Source organism: Thamnophis sirtalis, unplaced genomic scaffold (genome assembly GCF_051295495.1).
Source record: "Thamnophis sirtalis isolate CommonGarterSnake01/CBP01778 unplaced genomic scaffold, rThaSir2_p1.2 scaffold_6, whole genome shotgun sequence".
NCBI classification, from domain to species: domain Eukaryota; kingdom Metazoa; phylum Chordata; class Lepidosauria; order Squamata; family Natricidae; genus Thamnophis; species Thamnophis sirtalis.
Genome location: NW_028261386.1, coordinates 2,800,909 through 2,818,940, shown reverse-complemented (window position 1 = coordinate 2,818,940; position 18,032 = coordinate 2,800,909). Strand labels below are relative to the sequence as shown.

General features: G+C 46.8%; 1 protein-coding gene across 2 annotated transcripts in view; it reads left to right on the top strand.

The window, feature by feature from the left end:
* The window catches only part of VMP1 (vacuole membrane protein 1), a 150,007-nt gene that overhangs the window by 21,091 nt on the left and 110,884 nt on the right, over window positions 1–18,032 (top strand). For both annotated transcript variants that reach the window (XM_087717105.1, XM_087717106.1), the window contains exons 2-4: window positions 2,878–2,979; window positions 4,670–4,805; window positions 15,099–15,189. In XM_087717105.1, the coding sequence (XP_087573231.1) occupies window positions 2,904–2,979; window positions 4,670–4,805; window positions 15,099–15,189 (303 nt within the window). In that variant the 5' untranslated portion in view covers window positions 2,878–2,903. The remainder of the gene's footprint in view (window positions 1–2,877; window positions 2,980–4,669; window positions 4,806–15,098; window positions 15,190–18,032) is intronic.

Genomic DNA, 18,032 nt, shown 5'->3' with positions numbered 1-18,032 from the left:
ACCCCTGAGATATTGGAAGACTGCTATCATGTCTCCCCTGGTCCTTCTTTTCATTAAACTAGACATACCCAGTTCCTGCAACCGTTCTTCGTATGTTTTAGCCTCGAGTCTCCTAATCATCTTTGTTGCTCTTCTCTGCACTCTTTCTAGAGTCTCCACATCTTTTTTACATTGTGGCGACCAAAAAATGAAATTTCCTTAGTGCTTGGTTACACAAGAGAAGTGAAACGTCTTCAAAGAAAAACCAGAAAGTCCAGTTGCCTCTTGAAATAAGCACCTTTGGGACACCATTAAGTAATTATTCCTTACTAAATCTAGAGATTGCATTATTGTTGCTGGTGGAAAAATGGGATATAAATGAAACAAAAAAGGAATTGATTGCAAATTTGATAATGGCAGCTAGATTAGTGATGGTTAAATATTGGGGACGAAATTGGGATATTCAAAGAAATGAGTGGTTAATGAAATTTGGAGTATGGCAACAAATGATATATTAACAAGAGAAATTAAACTTTAAAAAGGGATGATTAAAGTAAATAATTATAATGAAATGGGGGGGTTTATAAAATCAGGGTTGGTGGAAGGCAAAGGGAATAAAAACATAGTCAAGAATATATGTTGTTTTGGAGGGTATAAGGACACAATTGGAATATATTGTACAATATCCCCTCTATTTTTTTTCAGTGTGTGCAGAAAGTATAGTGTTTGAGCAGGTGCTCAGGCATTTTCATGCCTGAGCACCTGAATTTTTTTCAGATGTTTCACAGAGCAATTGATTTATAGGATCCGAATGGGAATGGAGAAAAATGGTTTTGTGTGTGCATGCGTGTGTGTTTGAGTGAGGAATCCGGTAAGGGAACTACGCCTATTTAGAAAAGGTAAATTATTGCAAACATGATGAGTAGAAGATAAGTATGGGGACAGGTTGGGTAGTAGAGAGAAAGTGATAAAAGAGTGGGAGAGAGGAAGAAAAAAGAGGGAAGAGAAACAGAAAGAGACAGAGAAGGAGAGAGAAAGTGACAGAAGAGTGGGAAAGAAGGAGAGAGGAAGAGAGACAAAGAGAAAGAGGGTGAGAGAGACAGAAAGAGATAAAGAGGAGAGAGAAGGAGAGAGAAAGTGACGGAAGAATGGGAAAGGAGAGAAAGAGAAGAGAGACAAAGAGAAAGAGGATGAGAGAGACAGAGAAAGAGGAAGAGGAAAGAGTAAGAGAGAACATCTCATTTCAACGCTGAGGTGCAAATATTCTCTTTGATTGGTAATTTTATTTGTCCATTTACTATCCAATACTCTAATTTCTCCTTAAGTTCATCAAGAATTCCCTTCTTTTTTATTGAATTTATCACAATACCTTGAGAAGAACTTTTTCAGCATAGCTTTACAGCTATTTAAAATATATAGTAATTTAGGTCAGGTTTTCAGAACATTAGTCTATTTATAAGTCACTAAGTGCAAAGAAACAGAATTCAGAAAGTTGGCTTCCCTTTTTGTAATTGCCTATTGCCTGCTTAATTTTCTACCTACATGTTTGATAACTGATATTCACTGTTAACCAAGAAACCCATCATAGAAAGAAACCCTCCCTATGATCTTCGTTGGGTTTCCATGGAATGAAGTTTGATCTTTTTCTCAACCATACAGTAGCATATTCTTTCTAAGGAGGATATAATCAAGATAGTCGATAATTGCCTATCAATCTAACAGTATGGCGATTGATAATTTCTTTATATTTCAACTCTAACTCTTTCAGTCTTAAAGGTTTGGTGAGGAGAAATCCAAAAATTCTTTTAAAGAGGAAAAAAAATGCTTGTACAATTGCAGCGAGTCATTCGATGGGAAAGTTGCCTCTTGGAAGGAATGACCCGGCTTAGCTCCCGCTTTCGATCTGCCACCGTACGACCGAACGGAGAAGCGAAGAGGCAGGAGAGACGAGGCAGGAGAGACGAAGCGGGAGCTAAGCTGGGTCATTCCTTCCAAGAGGCAACTTTCCCATCGAATGACTCGCTGCCCTAGACTTGAGGAGACCCTCTGCAGTCCCTCTCGTCTGGCCGGGATGCCAGCGAGAGTGTTGGGCTGAAGAAAGGAGGGATACACATGCTCACGCTCTCCCTCACTCCCGCTCTCTCTCCCTCTCTCAAATGGCAAATCCAAGCAGCCACTGCTGGGGGCCTGTCTCACAAAAACCACTGCGCAGCAGTTGGAAACGGCTGCATGGTGTTTTGTTGCCATGTGCGTGGCCGCGCGGCTGCGCAGCTTAGAGGGAACATTGATATTGTATATCTAAGAAATATAAGGGAGGGGGGAAAGGTATCCAGGAGATGGGGAAGCACTGTAATAAGTGTTCTTTTCCCTTTCCCTTTTGTCTTTTTTTTTTTTTTTGTATTCAGTTGTATGGGTACTGTTTGTATAATTTGTGTTTTTTTAAAAAATAATATTTTTTTTTTAAAAAAGGAAACCGTTCCTTAGTTCTAGGTTGCTTCTCTCCTTGGTTAGTTTCCATTGTTTCTTGTTCTGCCTTTTGGTGCTTTGGAAAATAGTTTGACCCCCCTCTTCTTTGTAGTAGCTCCTCAAATATTTTAGCACTGCTGTCATGTCCTCCCTCGTCCTTTATTTATTTAGAGAGACCCAGTTCCTGCAACTGTTCTTCGTATGTTTTTGCCTCCAGTCCCCTAATCATCTTCATTCCTCTTCTCTGCCCTCTTTCTAGAGTCTCAAGTATTTTAAGATTGCTATCATGTCCCTCCCTACTCCTTTTCATTTATGCCAGATATACCCAATTCCTGTAACCATTCCCGGGTTACCAGAATGGGCCTCTTTGCCGTCAAGCTGATTTCTACATAATAATTCTGGTTGGTGATTGTGTTTTAATTTTGATGTTAGGCACCGCAAAGTGACTGACCTATGAGATGGCAGAGAATGGAAGACGTTGTGACTTAAGGCGCACCACGATGAGCAAAAGACACCTCAATGGAACCTTTCTAGGTACGGTGGGTCGGTAATAATCATTCTTGCAGAATGAAACAAGCATTCTTGACTTAAGACCACCATTTTATTTATTTACTAGTTGATAACCTGGTGTTGCCCGGGTATTTATTTATGGGGGGAAAATGTCCGGACCAAACGTAATTTTTAATGCTGGATTTTTCCCCTTACCAGAGGGAGCCCCCTTGTGGCGTACTCTGAAACAATTACAATGACAACTCCACTGCGCTGTATAGTAGAATCCATTTTACGTTGGTACAGTAGAAGCCACATTAAAACACAACAGGCTATATCTTAACAAAACACACATACGGAGGGGCTTTAGACGTGTCTTACCCCCCACAGTATTTGTTTCCAGAGAGTAAATCATCTCTGTACCAGGTTTGGTTGAAATTGCTCGAGGCGTTCCAGAGTTATGGAACACACACACACACACACACACACACACACACACACACACACACAACACACAGAGCGATAGATAGATAGATAGATAGATAGATAGATAGATAGATAGATAGATAGATAGATAGATAGATAGATAGATAGCAATAGCAATAGCAATAGCAATAGCAATAGCAATAGCAATAGCAATAGCAGTTAGACTTATATACCGCTTCATAGGGCTTTCAGCCCTCTCTAAGCGGTTTACGGTCAGCATATTGCCCCCACAGTCTGGGTCCTCATTTCACCCACCTCGGAAGGATGGAAGGCTGAGTCAACCTTGAGCCGGTGAGATTAAAACAGCTGAACTGCAGATAACAGTCAGCTGAAGTGGCCTGCAGTACTGCACCCTAACCACTGCGTCACCTCGGCTCTTGATAGATAGATAGATAGATAGATAGATAGATAGATAGATAGATAGATAGATAGATAGATAGATAGATAGATAGATAGAATTTACATTGCTGCCTATTCTCCCATGGCAACTCTAGGTGGCTTACAGAATATAAAACCACATTTAAAACAATAAAAACTAATAAAAAGCATCCAGTAAATTAATATAGTATAATACAATAAAATCAAACCTCCCCACTGCCCCAGTGACAGCAAATCAGGCGAGCCATTTCACGTCCTCCATCCCACAATTGAGCCCAACATTTCTATCACTAAGTAAGACATTTGTGAAGCGAGATTGGCCCCATTTTACAACCTCCCTTGCCCCAGTTGGAAAGGGAATCTCTGCAGTTCTTCAGTTAGTAGCACAGTCGTTAAGTGAATCTAGCTTCCCATTTGACTTTGCTAGTCAGCCGATCACAAAAGTGGGCTCGCGTGACTTTGGGCCACTACAGCCGTCATAATATATGAGTCACTTTGCCAAGTGTGATGAATTTTGATCTCATGACCATGGGGATGCTGCAACGGTTGTGAATGTGAAAACCGGTCATAAGTCACCTTATGAGTTATAAGTTAGCAACCCCGTCGTTAAGTGAATATGGCTTTCCCATTGACTCTGCTTGTTAGAAGGTCACCAAAGGGGATCCCCTGACCCCAAGGCACAAACTGTCATAAATATGAGTCAGCTACCAAGCTTTTGAATTTTGATCATGTGACCATGGGGATGCTGCAAAGGTCGTAACTGAAAACAGTCATAAATCACATTTTCAGGGGCCGTTGTAACTTTGAATGGTCACTAAGCGAACGGTTGAAACTCGAGGATTACATTCTCTCCCATTTCTCCTGTTTGCAGAGTCCTCTTTGTCGAGGGAACAAAGACAGAAAGAACGAGAGGCGCGTCAGAGTATCGTCCTCTGGGCAAAACCAATTCTTACCTTGCAGTATTTCTTCCTGGAAACTTTAATCAACGCAAAGGAGTGGACCATAAAGTAAGTCCGGGAGAGAAGGAAACTCTTCTGACCTAGGCTCTCCCAGCAGCACGAAGCCGAGTGCTCGTCCCCATAAGCGCCTTTGATTTAATTGACAGTGAATTCCTCTCCAGCATAGTCTTTCCTCTCCCACCGTCTTTCAAGATAGTTCACAATTACTGACCTTTATCAGGCTTGGAGAGTGGCCAGGCCCATATCTTTCAGACGCCGCAATACTTGGCAAGAACGCAGGAATGGACTAATTGTCTCCTGCAAATTCCACTCCTCTTCTGCTCCTCTTTTATCCCCAATGGGAGGGGCCATTCACCATCCGCCTGTGGCCTTGCTCCAGTGGTGGGATTCAAATAATTTAACAACCAGTTCTCTGTCCTAATGACCAGCTGGGTAGGTGGGGCACTGGTCATGTGACTGGGTGGGTGTGGCCAATTCAATGTCACTCACATCAATGGGTGCTTTGTGTTGGCTGTTACAATGTAATAAGGGTTAACCGGAGAGGCAGTTTCTGTAAGGAGGGCAATCAAGATGAGGCTAGAAACAACACCAGAATGTTTCCTTCCTGCCTTCCTTACAGGATTAGCCCTGCAAAGTGGGAAAAAATCAAAAGGAGATTTCTTCCAACAACCGAACTGCTTAGAAAGTTAACAACCGGTTCTCCCGAATAGGTGCAAACCGTCTGAATCCCACCACTGCCTTACTCCCAAGTCGACCCCAGTTCTTTAGCTGTTCCCTTCGTCTGGCAACTCTGCGCATGCGCACATCGGGAATAGGCTCCAGCTGTTCTTCTGCCTCATTGATCTCCGACTCCGAAGGCAGCTGATAACTGTCAGACAACCCTGGCCCCTTCTCTGCCTCCGACACAGAGCCCTCATCAGAGCCTTCCCCAGACTCCAGGACTGGCCCATCTTCCTCCCCAACCTCCTCACTGTCTGAATCTGCTGCCAGCTCCACTGGCCGCTGGTGGGAACACAACAGAAACCCCTCCCAAACGATGTGTGGCCACAAAACATAACTTGGGTGAAACTTTCCCCTCTGTCTATTCTTCCTTCTCCTGGTCCTCCGACTCGCTCCACTTACCCAATTCAAAATTTCCTGTGCCAGGGTTAGTTCAAGAAGTTAGATAAATTTTCTCCCTTTTACATAAAACAGGAAGTACTTCTGGTTAAGAGGACTGGCCTTTTTATGCTTTATAGCAGGGGTCTCCAGCCTTGGCAACCTGAAGCCTGGCGGACTTCCAACTCCCAGAATTCCCCAGCCATCTGACGGGGGAATTCTGGGAGTTGAATTCCTCCAGGCTTTAAGTTGCCAAGGTTGGAGACCCCTGCTCTATAGCAGTGCTTTTCAACCTTTAAGTTGAAAGTAGGTAGACTTCAACTCCTAGCTAGGGAATTCTGGGACTTGAAGTCCATCCATCTTAAACCTTGCCAAGGTTGAGAAACACGGTGTCAGCGTTCCAAGTATCATGCTGAATTAAATCAGAGTCCAAGGCAAAACTATCCTTAAAGTTCCAATTTAATAAAACAGACATGTTGGCAACCATCTGTGGCATCCCAATTCTGGAAGTTATATCGGATTCCCACCCAGTTGAAAGTTCATGATCTTGTCCCCACACCCACAAATCCATCACATGGTCCAATCTTCTTCTTCCACGCTGGCATCTCCACCAAGCTGGTTCTGGTCAGGTGCAGAGGTGCGGAGACAAAAGATGACCTTGGGCTTCTAGAAAAGAATGACAACAACACATTCCACAATTCTACTCCTTTCTATTCCCCCCTCCCAACTACTACACTAATTAAACAGCATAATGAAATAAGAGAGAGTGTGGCAGGCCAAAGATCCTAAAAGGGATATAACTGCAGGCCTGACACACGGCTCTCAAGAATCAATATAAAGGATTGTTTTTATTTACTTATTTTATTTGTGTTCCGCCTTTATTGTTTTTACAAATAATTCAAGGTAGCAAACATATGCCTTCCTCTTCCTGTTTGCCCTGTAACATCAAGCCTGTGAGGAGGGTGGAGTTGAGAGAGAGCAACTGGCCCACCGCCACCCAGCTGGCTTTCACGCATAAAGCGGGAGTAGAAATCACGTCTCCTAGTGGTTGGCCCAACATCACCCAGCTGGCTTTTAGGCATAAAAGCGGGACTAGAAATCACCTGGTGATTGGTTCAATGCCACCCAACTGGCTTTTGTGCATAAAGCACGACTAGAAGTCACGTCTCCTAGCGGTTAGTGTAAAGCCACCCAGCTGGCTTTCATGCATAAAGCGGGACTAATGTCTTTGACGTCTTTAATGCCTAACGTGGGATTCAACCCACCCACCCCCGCCACTCACAGTCAAAGTGATTGGCCGAAAGTCACCCAGCTGGCTTCCATGCCGAAGGCGGAACTAGAACTCACTAGTTCCTGGTTATTGTCCCAAAGTCACCCAGTCAGCTTTCATGGCTAAGGGGTAATTTGAACTCATGGTCTCTCTCTTTCTAACCTGATGCTTTAACCACTAAGCCAGCGATGGCGAACCTTTTTTTGGCTCGCGTGCCATAAGCGGGGGGAGCGCAGGGGGCTCGTGCCGCACCCATAATGCAATGTGCAACACCCCCCCAGCACGCTTGCGTGCATGACAGGCATGACCCCCCATTTTTTGCATGCTTTTTTCACCCTCCCCAGGCTCTAGAGCAATGATGGTGAATTTATGGCACACGTGCCACAGGTGGCACACAGAGCCATTTGTCAGGGCACGTGAGGCACTGCCCTATTCACCCTTTTTTTAAAGCCATTTTCTGCCCTCCCCAGGCTCCAGAGGCTTTATAGGAGTCTGAGGAAGGCGAAAAGAGTCTCCCCGGCCCCCCTGGAGTCCCTCTGGAGGCTTCATGAGCGTCTCTGAAGCTTCCGGAGCACAAAAAACCAGCCCTACGGGCAAACCGGAAGTTTAGGAACAGACTTCCGGTTTGCTCGGAGGGTGGTTTTGACTGCTCTGGAGGCTTCAGTGAAGCCTACTGAAGGTCCCTGAAGTCTCTGGAGGGCTTCCGGGCGGGGAGGCTGTTTTCGCCCTCCCCAGGCTCCTATAAAGCTTCTGGAGCCCGGGGATGGTGAAAGAAAACATACAAAAAATGGGGGTCGTGCCTGTAGTGCACTGGGGGGGTCGCGCATTGCATGGGTATGGCACGCCTGCACATAACCCCCCCTGCGCTCCCCCCACTTATGGCACGCGAGCCAAAAAAGGTTCACCATTGCTGCTCTAGAGGCTTTATAGGAGCCTGGGGAGGGCGAAAACAGCCTCCCCTGCCCCCCCCCGGAGGCCCTCACTGTCAGGAAATTTCTCCTCAGTTCTAAGTTGCTTCTCTCCTTGCTTAGTTTCCACCCATTGCTTCTTCTTCTACACTCAGGTGCCTTGGAGAATAGTTTGACTCCCTCTTCTTTGTGGCAACCCCTGAGATATTGGAATATACTGCTATCATGTCTCCCCTGGTCCTTCTTTCTATTAAACTAGACATACCCAGTTCCTGCAACCGTTCTTCATGTGTTATAACTTTGAACAGTCACTAAATTAGCTGTTGTAAGTCGAGGACTACCTGTACCAGGTGAGAATAGAGTGGTTCTCACTTCTGATCCTTATTTGGAGCTCTTAGATCCATTATTTGATATTCCTACAATATTTTTTTTTTGTACCACAGCAGTGTTGCGACTTCCCCCCCCCCCCTTTTTGTAGACTTTTTCTTCCTTTAAATCAGTTTGGATTATAGTCCTCTGATATTCTGACATACCTGGAGGACATCACATTGGGAAGAAGGCCCTAGATAATTTTGTAGGTCAGGCCCTTGTTTTCCATCTTTTTAATTCATCAATTTCGGGTCTACAGAAATAGAAACTAGGCTGGTAAACTATGTCACTGAAGCATTTTTAGGCTTTTCGAACTCAACATCCCTTCTTATATTGGAAGCAGTACAGGTAGCCCTCACCAGTTCATTTAGTGAGCGTTCAAAATTACCACGGCACTGAAAAGTGTGGCGTACAACCATTTTTCACAGTTACGACCTTTGCCGCATCCCCAGGATCATCTGATCAAAATTCAGATGCTTGGCCCCTGGTTCATATTTATGACCATTTTTATGAAATGGTATATAGAGTTTCCTCCCTAGACAGGAAATTGAACTTGAAGATCTCCAACATCCCTTCCAACTCTGTTGTTCTGTTCTGTTTTGTTCTGTTGTATTCTATTCTATATTCTATACTATTCTATATTCTATTCTATTCTTGAAGGGGCTCAGTGGCTACGACACTGAGCTTGTTGATCAAAAGGTCGGCAGTTCAAATCCCTAGTGCCACGTAACAGAGTGAGCTCCCGTTATTCGTCCCAGCTTTTGCCAACCTAGCAGTTTGAAAAAATGCAAGTAGAAAAATAGGAGCCATTGGTGGGAAGGCGTTCCATGCACCTTCGGTGTTTAGTCATGCCGGCCACATGACCACGGAGAACGTCTTCAGACAGCGCTGGCTCTTCGGCTTTGAAAAGGAGATGAGCGCTGCCCCCTAGAGTTGGGAACGACTGGCACATATGGGAACCTTTAGCTTTACCTCTATTCTCTTCTACTTTGCTCTAAATTCTATCCTATCCTATTCTAATCACTTTTGGCAACTTTCTGACAAGCAAAATCAATGAGGAAGCCAGATTCCCTTAACAGCCGGGTTAACAACTTACGAACTGCAATGATTCAGTTAACAACTGTGTCAAGAAAGGTCGTAAAATGGGGCAAAACTCACTTCACAAATGTCTCACTTAGCAACAGAAATTTTGGGCTCAATTGCGGTCATAAATCGAGGATTACCTCCATAGGATTGCAGTTTTTACTGTTCTTCACCGATCATTAGCCAATTCTTTCAAGACAAAACGTGTTCCAGAGTTTGACCCCAAGCACATTAATATTCTCATAAATGTAAACCCATATTCCCTATACAGGTAGTTCTCGGCATGCAGCCACAGTGGAGGCCAACGTTTTCAGTTGCTAAGCAAGACCGTTGTTCAGAATGTTGCATCCCCCATTTTTATGACTGATTCTACTACAGTTCTTAAACAATTTCATTGAGGTCGTTAAGCGAATCCGGCTTGCTCCCCCTTTTGATTTTGCTTGTCAGAAACCCGCTGGGGATCATATGACCCCGGGATAGTTCAACCATCATAAATATATACATGACCATGGGGTTGCTGCAATGGTCATAAGTTTGAAAAACGGTCATAAGTCACTTCTTCAGTACTGTTGTAACATCAGATGGCATTAATAGTTGTAAGTCAACGGTTGCAGAAACTGGGTATGCCTAGTTAATGAAAAGAAGGACCAGAGGAGACATGATAGCAGTCTTCCAATATCTCAGGGGTTGCCACAAAGAAGAGGGAGTCAAGCTACTCTCCAAGGCACCTGAGGGTAGAACAAGAAGCAGTGGGTGGCAACTAATCAAGGAGAGAAGCAACTTAGAACTAAGGAGAAATTTCCTGACAGTGAGAACAATTAATCAGTGGAACAGAAGTTGCCTCCAGAAGTTGTGAATGCCCCAACACTGGAAGTCTTTAAGAAGATGTTGGATAGCCATTTGTCTGAAACGGTATAGGGTTTCCTGCCTAGGCAGGGGGTTGGACTAGAAGACCTCCAAGGCCCCTTCCAACTCTGCTATTGTATATTGTATAAGGGCTACTTGTAGACTTGCTTTTTTTATTTTTTTTAATGTCTTCCCCATCCTGCCTGTTCTTCAGATAGCTGAGGGAATCATATATTTCTCACCTTAACATTACAATGTTCGTTTGCTTTTTTTTAATGAATGCTTCATTGGGCAAAGTTCAGGATGATGTGGAACTTGTATGCTCAGCTGCTAAAAGAGGACTTTGGCCCAAAATCAGCTATTCTCCATTAGGCGAAATCAGGGATGGCTAAACGTGTGCGTGTCCCGCCTCCCTGCGCATGCGTGAGTAGCCCCCTCCGCCCCCCCTCCACCCCACGCATGTGCATGAGACTTCCCCCCATGCCCCGTTTTCGGCCTAGTAGGTCTCCCTGCAGTCTCCTGAGAGCAAAAATTAGCCACGGTGGGGGGGGGGCACCGCACCCCCTATGCCACATTTTGGGCCTCGTAGGCCTCCCTACAGCCTCCTGGGGGCAAAAAAATGAGCTGTGGGGGGCACACTGCACCCCCTACACCCATTTTGGGCCTTGTAGGCCTCCCTGCAGCTTCCTGGGAGCAAAAAGGAGCCACCAGGGGGAGGGAGGGCACCGCACCCCCTATGCCACATTTTGGGCCTAGTAGGCCTCCCTACAGCCTCCTGGGGGCAAAAAAATGAGCCACGGTGGGGGGGTGCACCACACCCCCTGCGCCCCATTTTGGGCCTAGTAGGTCTCCCTGCAGCCTCCTGGGGGCAAAAAAATGAGCCGGGGGGGGGGGCGCACTGCACGCACTCTGCCCCATTTTGGGCCTTGTAGGCCTCCCTCCAGCTTCCTGGGAGCAAAAATGAACCACCAGGCGGGGGGCTCACTGCACCCTCTATGCCCCATTTTGGCCTAGTAGGCCTCCCTGCAGCCTCCTGGGGGCAAATCTGGCCACCGGGGAGGGTGTCCCCCCCCCCATGCCCATGTTGCCCTCGCGCATGTGTGCACATGTTCCACATGCGCGTCAGAGACCCGAAAAACAGCTGGCTAGAGGGAGGTGTGCACAGTAGAGCTGAGCTGGGGCAACGGTTTGCGTGCCTGTGGAGAGGGCTCTGCGGTTCGCCATCACAGGGCTAAATCACGCCTGACTCCTCATCTTTCCAGCCTTCGAACGAATAAGGTTTAAATACTTGGGATATCCAAAGAATTATGGGAAAAAAAGCTTCTGAAACACTCACACGGGATCACATTTGATAGTTGTCCTCAGTGCCGCTTCTATTATTCCGAATATCGGACATTTCTCCATCAACGATCTATTTATAATTAGGCTAATCATTTACACTATCAGTCCTTGCCCTGCCCTAGGACATTGAGTCCCACTGGTGAAAGTCCTTTGCAGCATGTTTTTTTGTGTGCTCCCGGTTCCCCTGACACTGTGCCCGGCATACGCATCACGGGGAATGGGAACCGTAACCCAGGCAGTCCTCGACTTACATCAAGTTCAACCTCAACAGTACAAGTGTCAGCCAAAATTAAAAAAGAATCGAAGGCAGAACTTTCCTCAACCTTCCAATTTATTAAGAGAGACATTTGTATTTTATTTGTATTTTATTATTTGTATGCCGCCCTTCTCCGGGAGGACTCAGGATGGCGAACAATTCAAGGGGGAAAAAGGGGAACATAAAAAGACAAAATACAAATAATAAAAGTAAACAACAGTCACACAACCATACATGTCGAGAGGGGAGGGAACTCACCACCCCCAGGCCTGCCGGCAAAGCCAGGTTTTGACGGCTTTTCGGAAGGCCTGGAGAGAGGTGAGGGTCCGAATCCCTGCGGGGAGTTCATTCCAGAGGGCCGGAGCTGCCACAGAGAAGGCCCTCCCCCGGGTAATAGCCAGGTGGCATTGGCTGGTAGATGGCACCCGGAGGAGGCCAACCCTGTGAGATCTAATGGGTCTGTGGGAGGTAATTGGCAGCAGGCGGTCTCTCAAGTACCCAGATCTAATACCATGAAGGGCTTTATAAGTTACGACTAGCACCTTGAAGCGTATCCGGAGACTGATCGGTAACCAGTGCAGCTCGCGGAGGATAGGTGTAACGTGGGTGTACCGAGGTGCACCCACTATCGCTCGCGCGGCTGCGTTCTGGGCGAGTTGAAGTCTCCGAATACTCTTCAAGGGCTGCCCCATGTAGAGCGCATTGCAGTAGTCGGCACATCTGTGGGAAACCCGAATCCGAAAGTTTCCCATGCAGTTGAGAGTTCATGATCTTGCCCCCCACACCCACAAGTCCATCGCAAGGTCCAATCTTCCACTGCCATGCTTGCAGTTCCACCCATCCAGTTCCGGTCAGGCTCAGAGGTGCAGAGACAAAGGATGACCTTGGGCTTCTAGAAAGGAATTTTTTGTTTTGGCTACATAACATTCTATTCCTTACTATTCCCCCTCCCAATTCCCCACTAATGAAACAGCATAGTAAAGAAAGAGAGAGAGAGTGTGGCAGGCCAAAGATCCTAAAAGGAACCGACTGCAGGCCTGACAACAAGCTCAGGATCCCATTGTTTACCATCTTTTGTTCTGGATGGCGCTGCATGGCCCCAAACAATGCCAGTGCAAAATCTGGACGTTCTTCTATATTCATGACTCCTGCAGGTGTCATGGCAGCAGTGGTGGCTAGGAGGGCTTTTGCTCAATTTTGTGTTGTGCGCCAGTTGCGTCCTTAGACCTAGATGGCGAGACCTTCCGCGCACAGCTGATCAGGCCCTCGTCATTTCTCTTGGTTGGATTACTGCAGTGCGCTCTGTGTGGGGCTGCCCTTGAAGAGCATTCGGAAGCTACAGCTGGTGAAGAATGCAATGGTGCAGACAGTTCTGGAGGCTCTTAAGGTGGCACGCCAGACACCGAGTTCCTTTGGTTACTGTTTTGCTCCTGGATCCAATTCAAGGAGCCATAACCAAATGGCCATAACCATTTAAACCCTTTAAGGCATAGGACCAAGGTATCTGAGGAGCCGTCTCACCCCAATGGAACTAGCCCACCCTACTCATTCCACTGGAAGGGGCTTGTTTCAGACCCCATCTGTTACGGAATTCCGCCTGATGGGGGTCGAGGGGAAGAGGCCCCCGCCCTGTAGAACGTCCTACCACCAGTAGGTGGGAACTGTTTCCACTCTTCCGGAAGGACCTCAAAACCTGATTTTGCTGGTTGATGTGGGGTTTCTCCAACCTGGAGGAGATTACCATATTTTTTGAACTATAAAACGCACTCCCACCTCCACCTCCCGGCCGCCAAAAGTGGATGAAATTGTCTGTATGTCTTATAGAATGAATGTTGCAGTTGGGGGGGAGGGGGGTTGGCAGTGAACACCACCAGTGGGGAACGCTGGAGCCTTAACTGCCAAGCAGCTGAATGGCTGTTGGATTGACAACCCAGAATATTGCCAATCAGCTGTTCTAGGCAGCAGGGATCGCCACCACCTATCCCTGCCGCCACCACCGCTGATCACCACCATTCGGTGGCGATAGGCAACATCAATAGGTAGCAGCGGCAATTCCCGCCGCCGAGAACAGCTGATTGACAGTATTCCAGGAGGCCAATCCAATCACCAATCAGCTGCTCAGTAGTGAAGGCTTCAGCATTCCCTGGGGGCTGCAGCAGCTTAGCTCAGTTCACCAGTGGTGGGTGAAACAGAGTGGAGTCCTGAAGAGCCATGTGCTGGGGCTGCGATAACATCCTGACGCTGACCAGGCTGTATGTTGTTTGCTGCAAGGGCGCTGGCTAGATGAATACCGAATGGACGCTGAGAGGCAGAGGCAGATATTTTATTTTCTTGTTTTCCTCCTCTAAAGCTAATGTGCGTCTTATGGTCTGGAGCGTCTTATAGTGCGAAAAATACGGTAATTAACCATCCTGGTTAAAAGCCTTTTAGCAACCATTAAATCTAAATTAAATGATGCTCTATAGAAATACTTAAGATTTAAGATCTTTAAGATCGGTCTCCGGATACGCTTCAAAGTGCTAGTCGTAACTTATAAAGCCCTTCATAGTATTGGACCTGGGTACTTGAGAGACCGCCTGCTGCCAATTACCTCCCAAAGACCCGATCACACAGGGTCGGCCTCCTCCGGGTTCCGTCCACCAGCCAATGCCACCTGGCTACTACCCGGGGGAGGGCCTTCTCTGTGGCAGCTCCGGCCCTTTGGAACGGACTCCCCACGGAGATTCGGACCCTCACCTCTCTCCAGGCCTTCCGGAAAGCCGTCAAAACCTGGCTGTGCCGGCAGGCCTGGGGTTGATGAGTTCCCCTCCCCTCTTGACTTGTATGGTTGTATGATTCTTGTTTATTTTAATCGCGTGTATTGTGTTTTATGTTCCCTTTTTCCCCCTTTGAGTTGTTCGCCGCCCTGAGTCCCTCCCGGAGAAGGGCGGCATACAAATAAACTAAATCTTAAATCTTATGATTTGGTTTTAAGTTAAGAATAGAATGTACAGCGCCTCCATTCTGATTGCATGATTAAAATGTTGTTGTCGTGAGCGCGAGGACCAGTCAAAAGTCGCTTTTCCCACGGCTGCTGGGGACTCGGAACGAACGATCGCAAGTCAATAACTATTTGCGCTCCTTTTCCCAGATCTGCGATTCTAACTATGGTTTTTCTTCCTTTCCCTCAGACTGTGGCATCGCCGAAGGATAGTGCTGTCTCTCCTGCTGCTGCTTGCCATTCTTACGTCTACGTATTATATCGAGGGAGCACATCAACGGGTAAGATACATGCGCAGCATTAACCCGGTGTTTTCATGAATTCTCAGAAGGGTTTACGCACATTATCTCCCTATTTTTCCTTTTGATTCAAGCTGTTATTAACACATTGGTACCAAGCCAGATGAGAGATTTAAAAGATTCCTTCGAACCTCTTTTTATCCTCGCAACAACCCTATAGGTCAGGGGTCCCCCCAATTCCCAAGTCGCAACCCATTACCGGGCCTTGAGTTGTTCAGAAGTGGCAGATGAGCATATGTTGTCCAAGCATCAGCAAACATGTGCGTGCTCCATTTGCATGAGAGGCATTTGCATGTGCCTGCCACTTGTGCAGAATCATTTTCTCTCTCTCCCTCCCGCCAGTCCTTAAAGCTGAAAAGGTTGAGGAACTCTGCTATAGGTGGAATTGCCTAGGACAGGGGTGTCAAACTCGATTTCATTGAGGGCCGCAACCAGTGTTGTGTTTGATCTCGGGGAGCCGGGGGGGAGCCTGGCCAGTTCAACATCATTCATGTTGTCGGCTGACCTAGGCTTCCCCAAAAAGCATCAAGAAGATTCCTGATCCCAACAAAACTCCTTTTATTAAACGAATGTAAATTCCTCTCATTCACCTTCTGCAAGGCTTGGCAAACAGTCTTTCAAAGGAATGTTTATGAATGTAACACGGTGAATTTTCCTGAACTGCCCTATCCGGATCAGATTATCTGCCGCGACAAAGAGGGAACGCAGGGATCCATTTCGTTATGGACCATCATGTCCAAAGTCAGGCTGGAAGCCTGCTTGTGAGTAAGAGAGGCATAAATTGTGGCATAAAGTACTTGTGCTATAGCAGGGATCTCCCACCTTGGGAACGTTATGACTAGTGGACTTCACCTCCCAGAATTCCTCAGCCAGGCTGAGGAACACACACACACACACACACACACACACACACACACACACACACACACATTTATGTAATTTCCTTACATTGCATCAATGGTTGGGGTCAGCGTGCTCATAAAAATGGTGGGTGTTCTGGCCTCGGCTTCCCCAAAAACCACGAAGCAGATTCCTGATCTCGACAAAACCGCTTCTTTTAAACGAATGTGAATTCCTCTCATTCACATTCAGCAAATGCCTGGAAAACAGTCTCTCAAAGGTGAATTTATGGCCACAGACCTTATCGAGCTTGGAAAGCTGCCATGTAAATGTTTCCCAAATGAGGTGCTGTGCAAGGAAAGACTGGGCACAGCGTCTCTGAGATTCACGGACAGATCTTCACACTCCTGAAACGAACTAACGAAGGAACGAACGAATTGTTTCCTGCAAAAGCCCCCTCCCCTTTCGCTCCTCTTTTATTTCATCTGGGCGGGGCCATTCACCGTCCACCTGTAGCTTTACTCCCAAGTCGACCCTGATTTCTTAGCTGTTCTTTTCTTCTGGCAGCTCTGCGCATGCGCACACTGAGAACAGTCTCCAGCTGTTCCTCTGCCTCACTGCTGTCTAACTCCAAAGGCAGCTGAGAACTGCCAGACGGACTCGACCCCATCTCTGCCTCCGATACAGAGCCCTCGTCCGAGCCTTCCCCAGCCTCCAGGGCTGGCTCATGTTTCTCCCCAAGTTCCTCACTGTCCAACTCTGCTGCCATGGGGGTGCCTGTGGCAGCCTGATCACTCTTTCAGTGAAAACACCCCCCCCAAAAGTCCATTTTCGCCTGCGACAGCCTCCTACAAGGGAAAACGGAGCTCAGCAGGGAGACACACAGTCGTCGCAAGTTGCGTTTTCATTGAGAGAGGCCCCATGGGCCAGTCCTTCACTGTTTCCAGAGCGGCCTCATGAGCCAGATCTAAGCACCCCATGGGCTGAATCCAGCCCCCGGACCTTGAGTTTGACACCCCTGCCTTACGAGGACACTGTTATCCAGAGATCTCCCTTGATTTACCAGATATTAGTCCAGCATTTTAATCCTTGTCCCATATTACTTCTCATCTCTTAATCAACTGCTAAACTTCATATGGTTTGTAGGTTGTTGCTAACAAGTACCGTTTGCTTTGGGGTCCTTAGTTTTTTAGCAGTAGACTTATATACCGCTTCATAGGGCTTTCAGCCCTCTCTAAGCGGTTTACAGAGAGTCAGCATATTGCCCCCAACAATCTGGGTCCTCATTTTACCCACCTCGGAAGGATGGAAGGCTGAGTCAACCCTGAGCCGGTGAGATTTGAACCGCTGAACTGCTGATCTAGCAGTAGCCTGCAGTGCTGCATTTAGTTGCTCTCTGGGGACCTTAGTTGCCCTCTGAATTTGGTTGTTTTCTTCTGGATATTTCATTACCCACTAGATAACGTCATCAGTACTAGAAGGAAGTAGGGGATTGTTCCATATTTATATACTGGTGGTTTTATCTGTTTGCATTGGGGACTGTGCTCTTGGTGATAGCAGTGAATTAACACTAGATCCACAACCAGGCTGTAAACAACAGCCAGTCAAGGAACTACCAGCTTAGACAATCAGTAAGGAAACAACAGGCTAATCAAGGAACTAGCAAAACATTCCCACCAACACTGAAAGGGCAAGCCACTAATATATAAAAAGAAAGGAAACTCTTTTTTAAGCACTGATGACGTTACCTAGTTGGGTCATGAAACGTCTGCAAGAAAACAACCCTCTGAGAGCACCAAGGAGGCCACAATCATCCTCCTCCACCTCCCCCCCCCATTCTCCTCCACAAACCCATCTGCCCTCTAGCACTGATGACGTTACCTAGTTGGATAATGAAACGTCTGTAAGAAAACAACCAAGCTCAGAGAGCACCAAGGAGCCCACAGTCCTCCACCTCCCCCCCCCCATTCTCCTCCACAAACCCA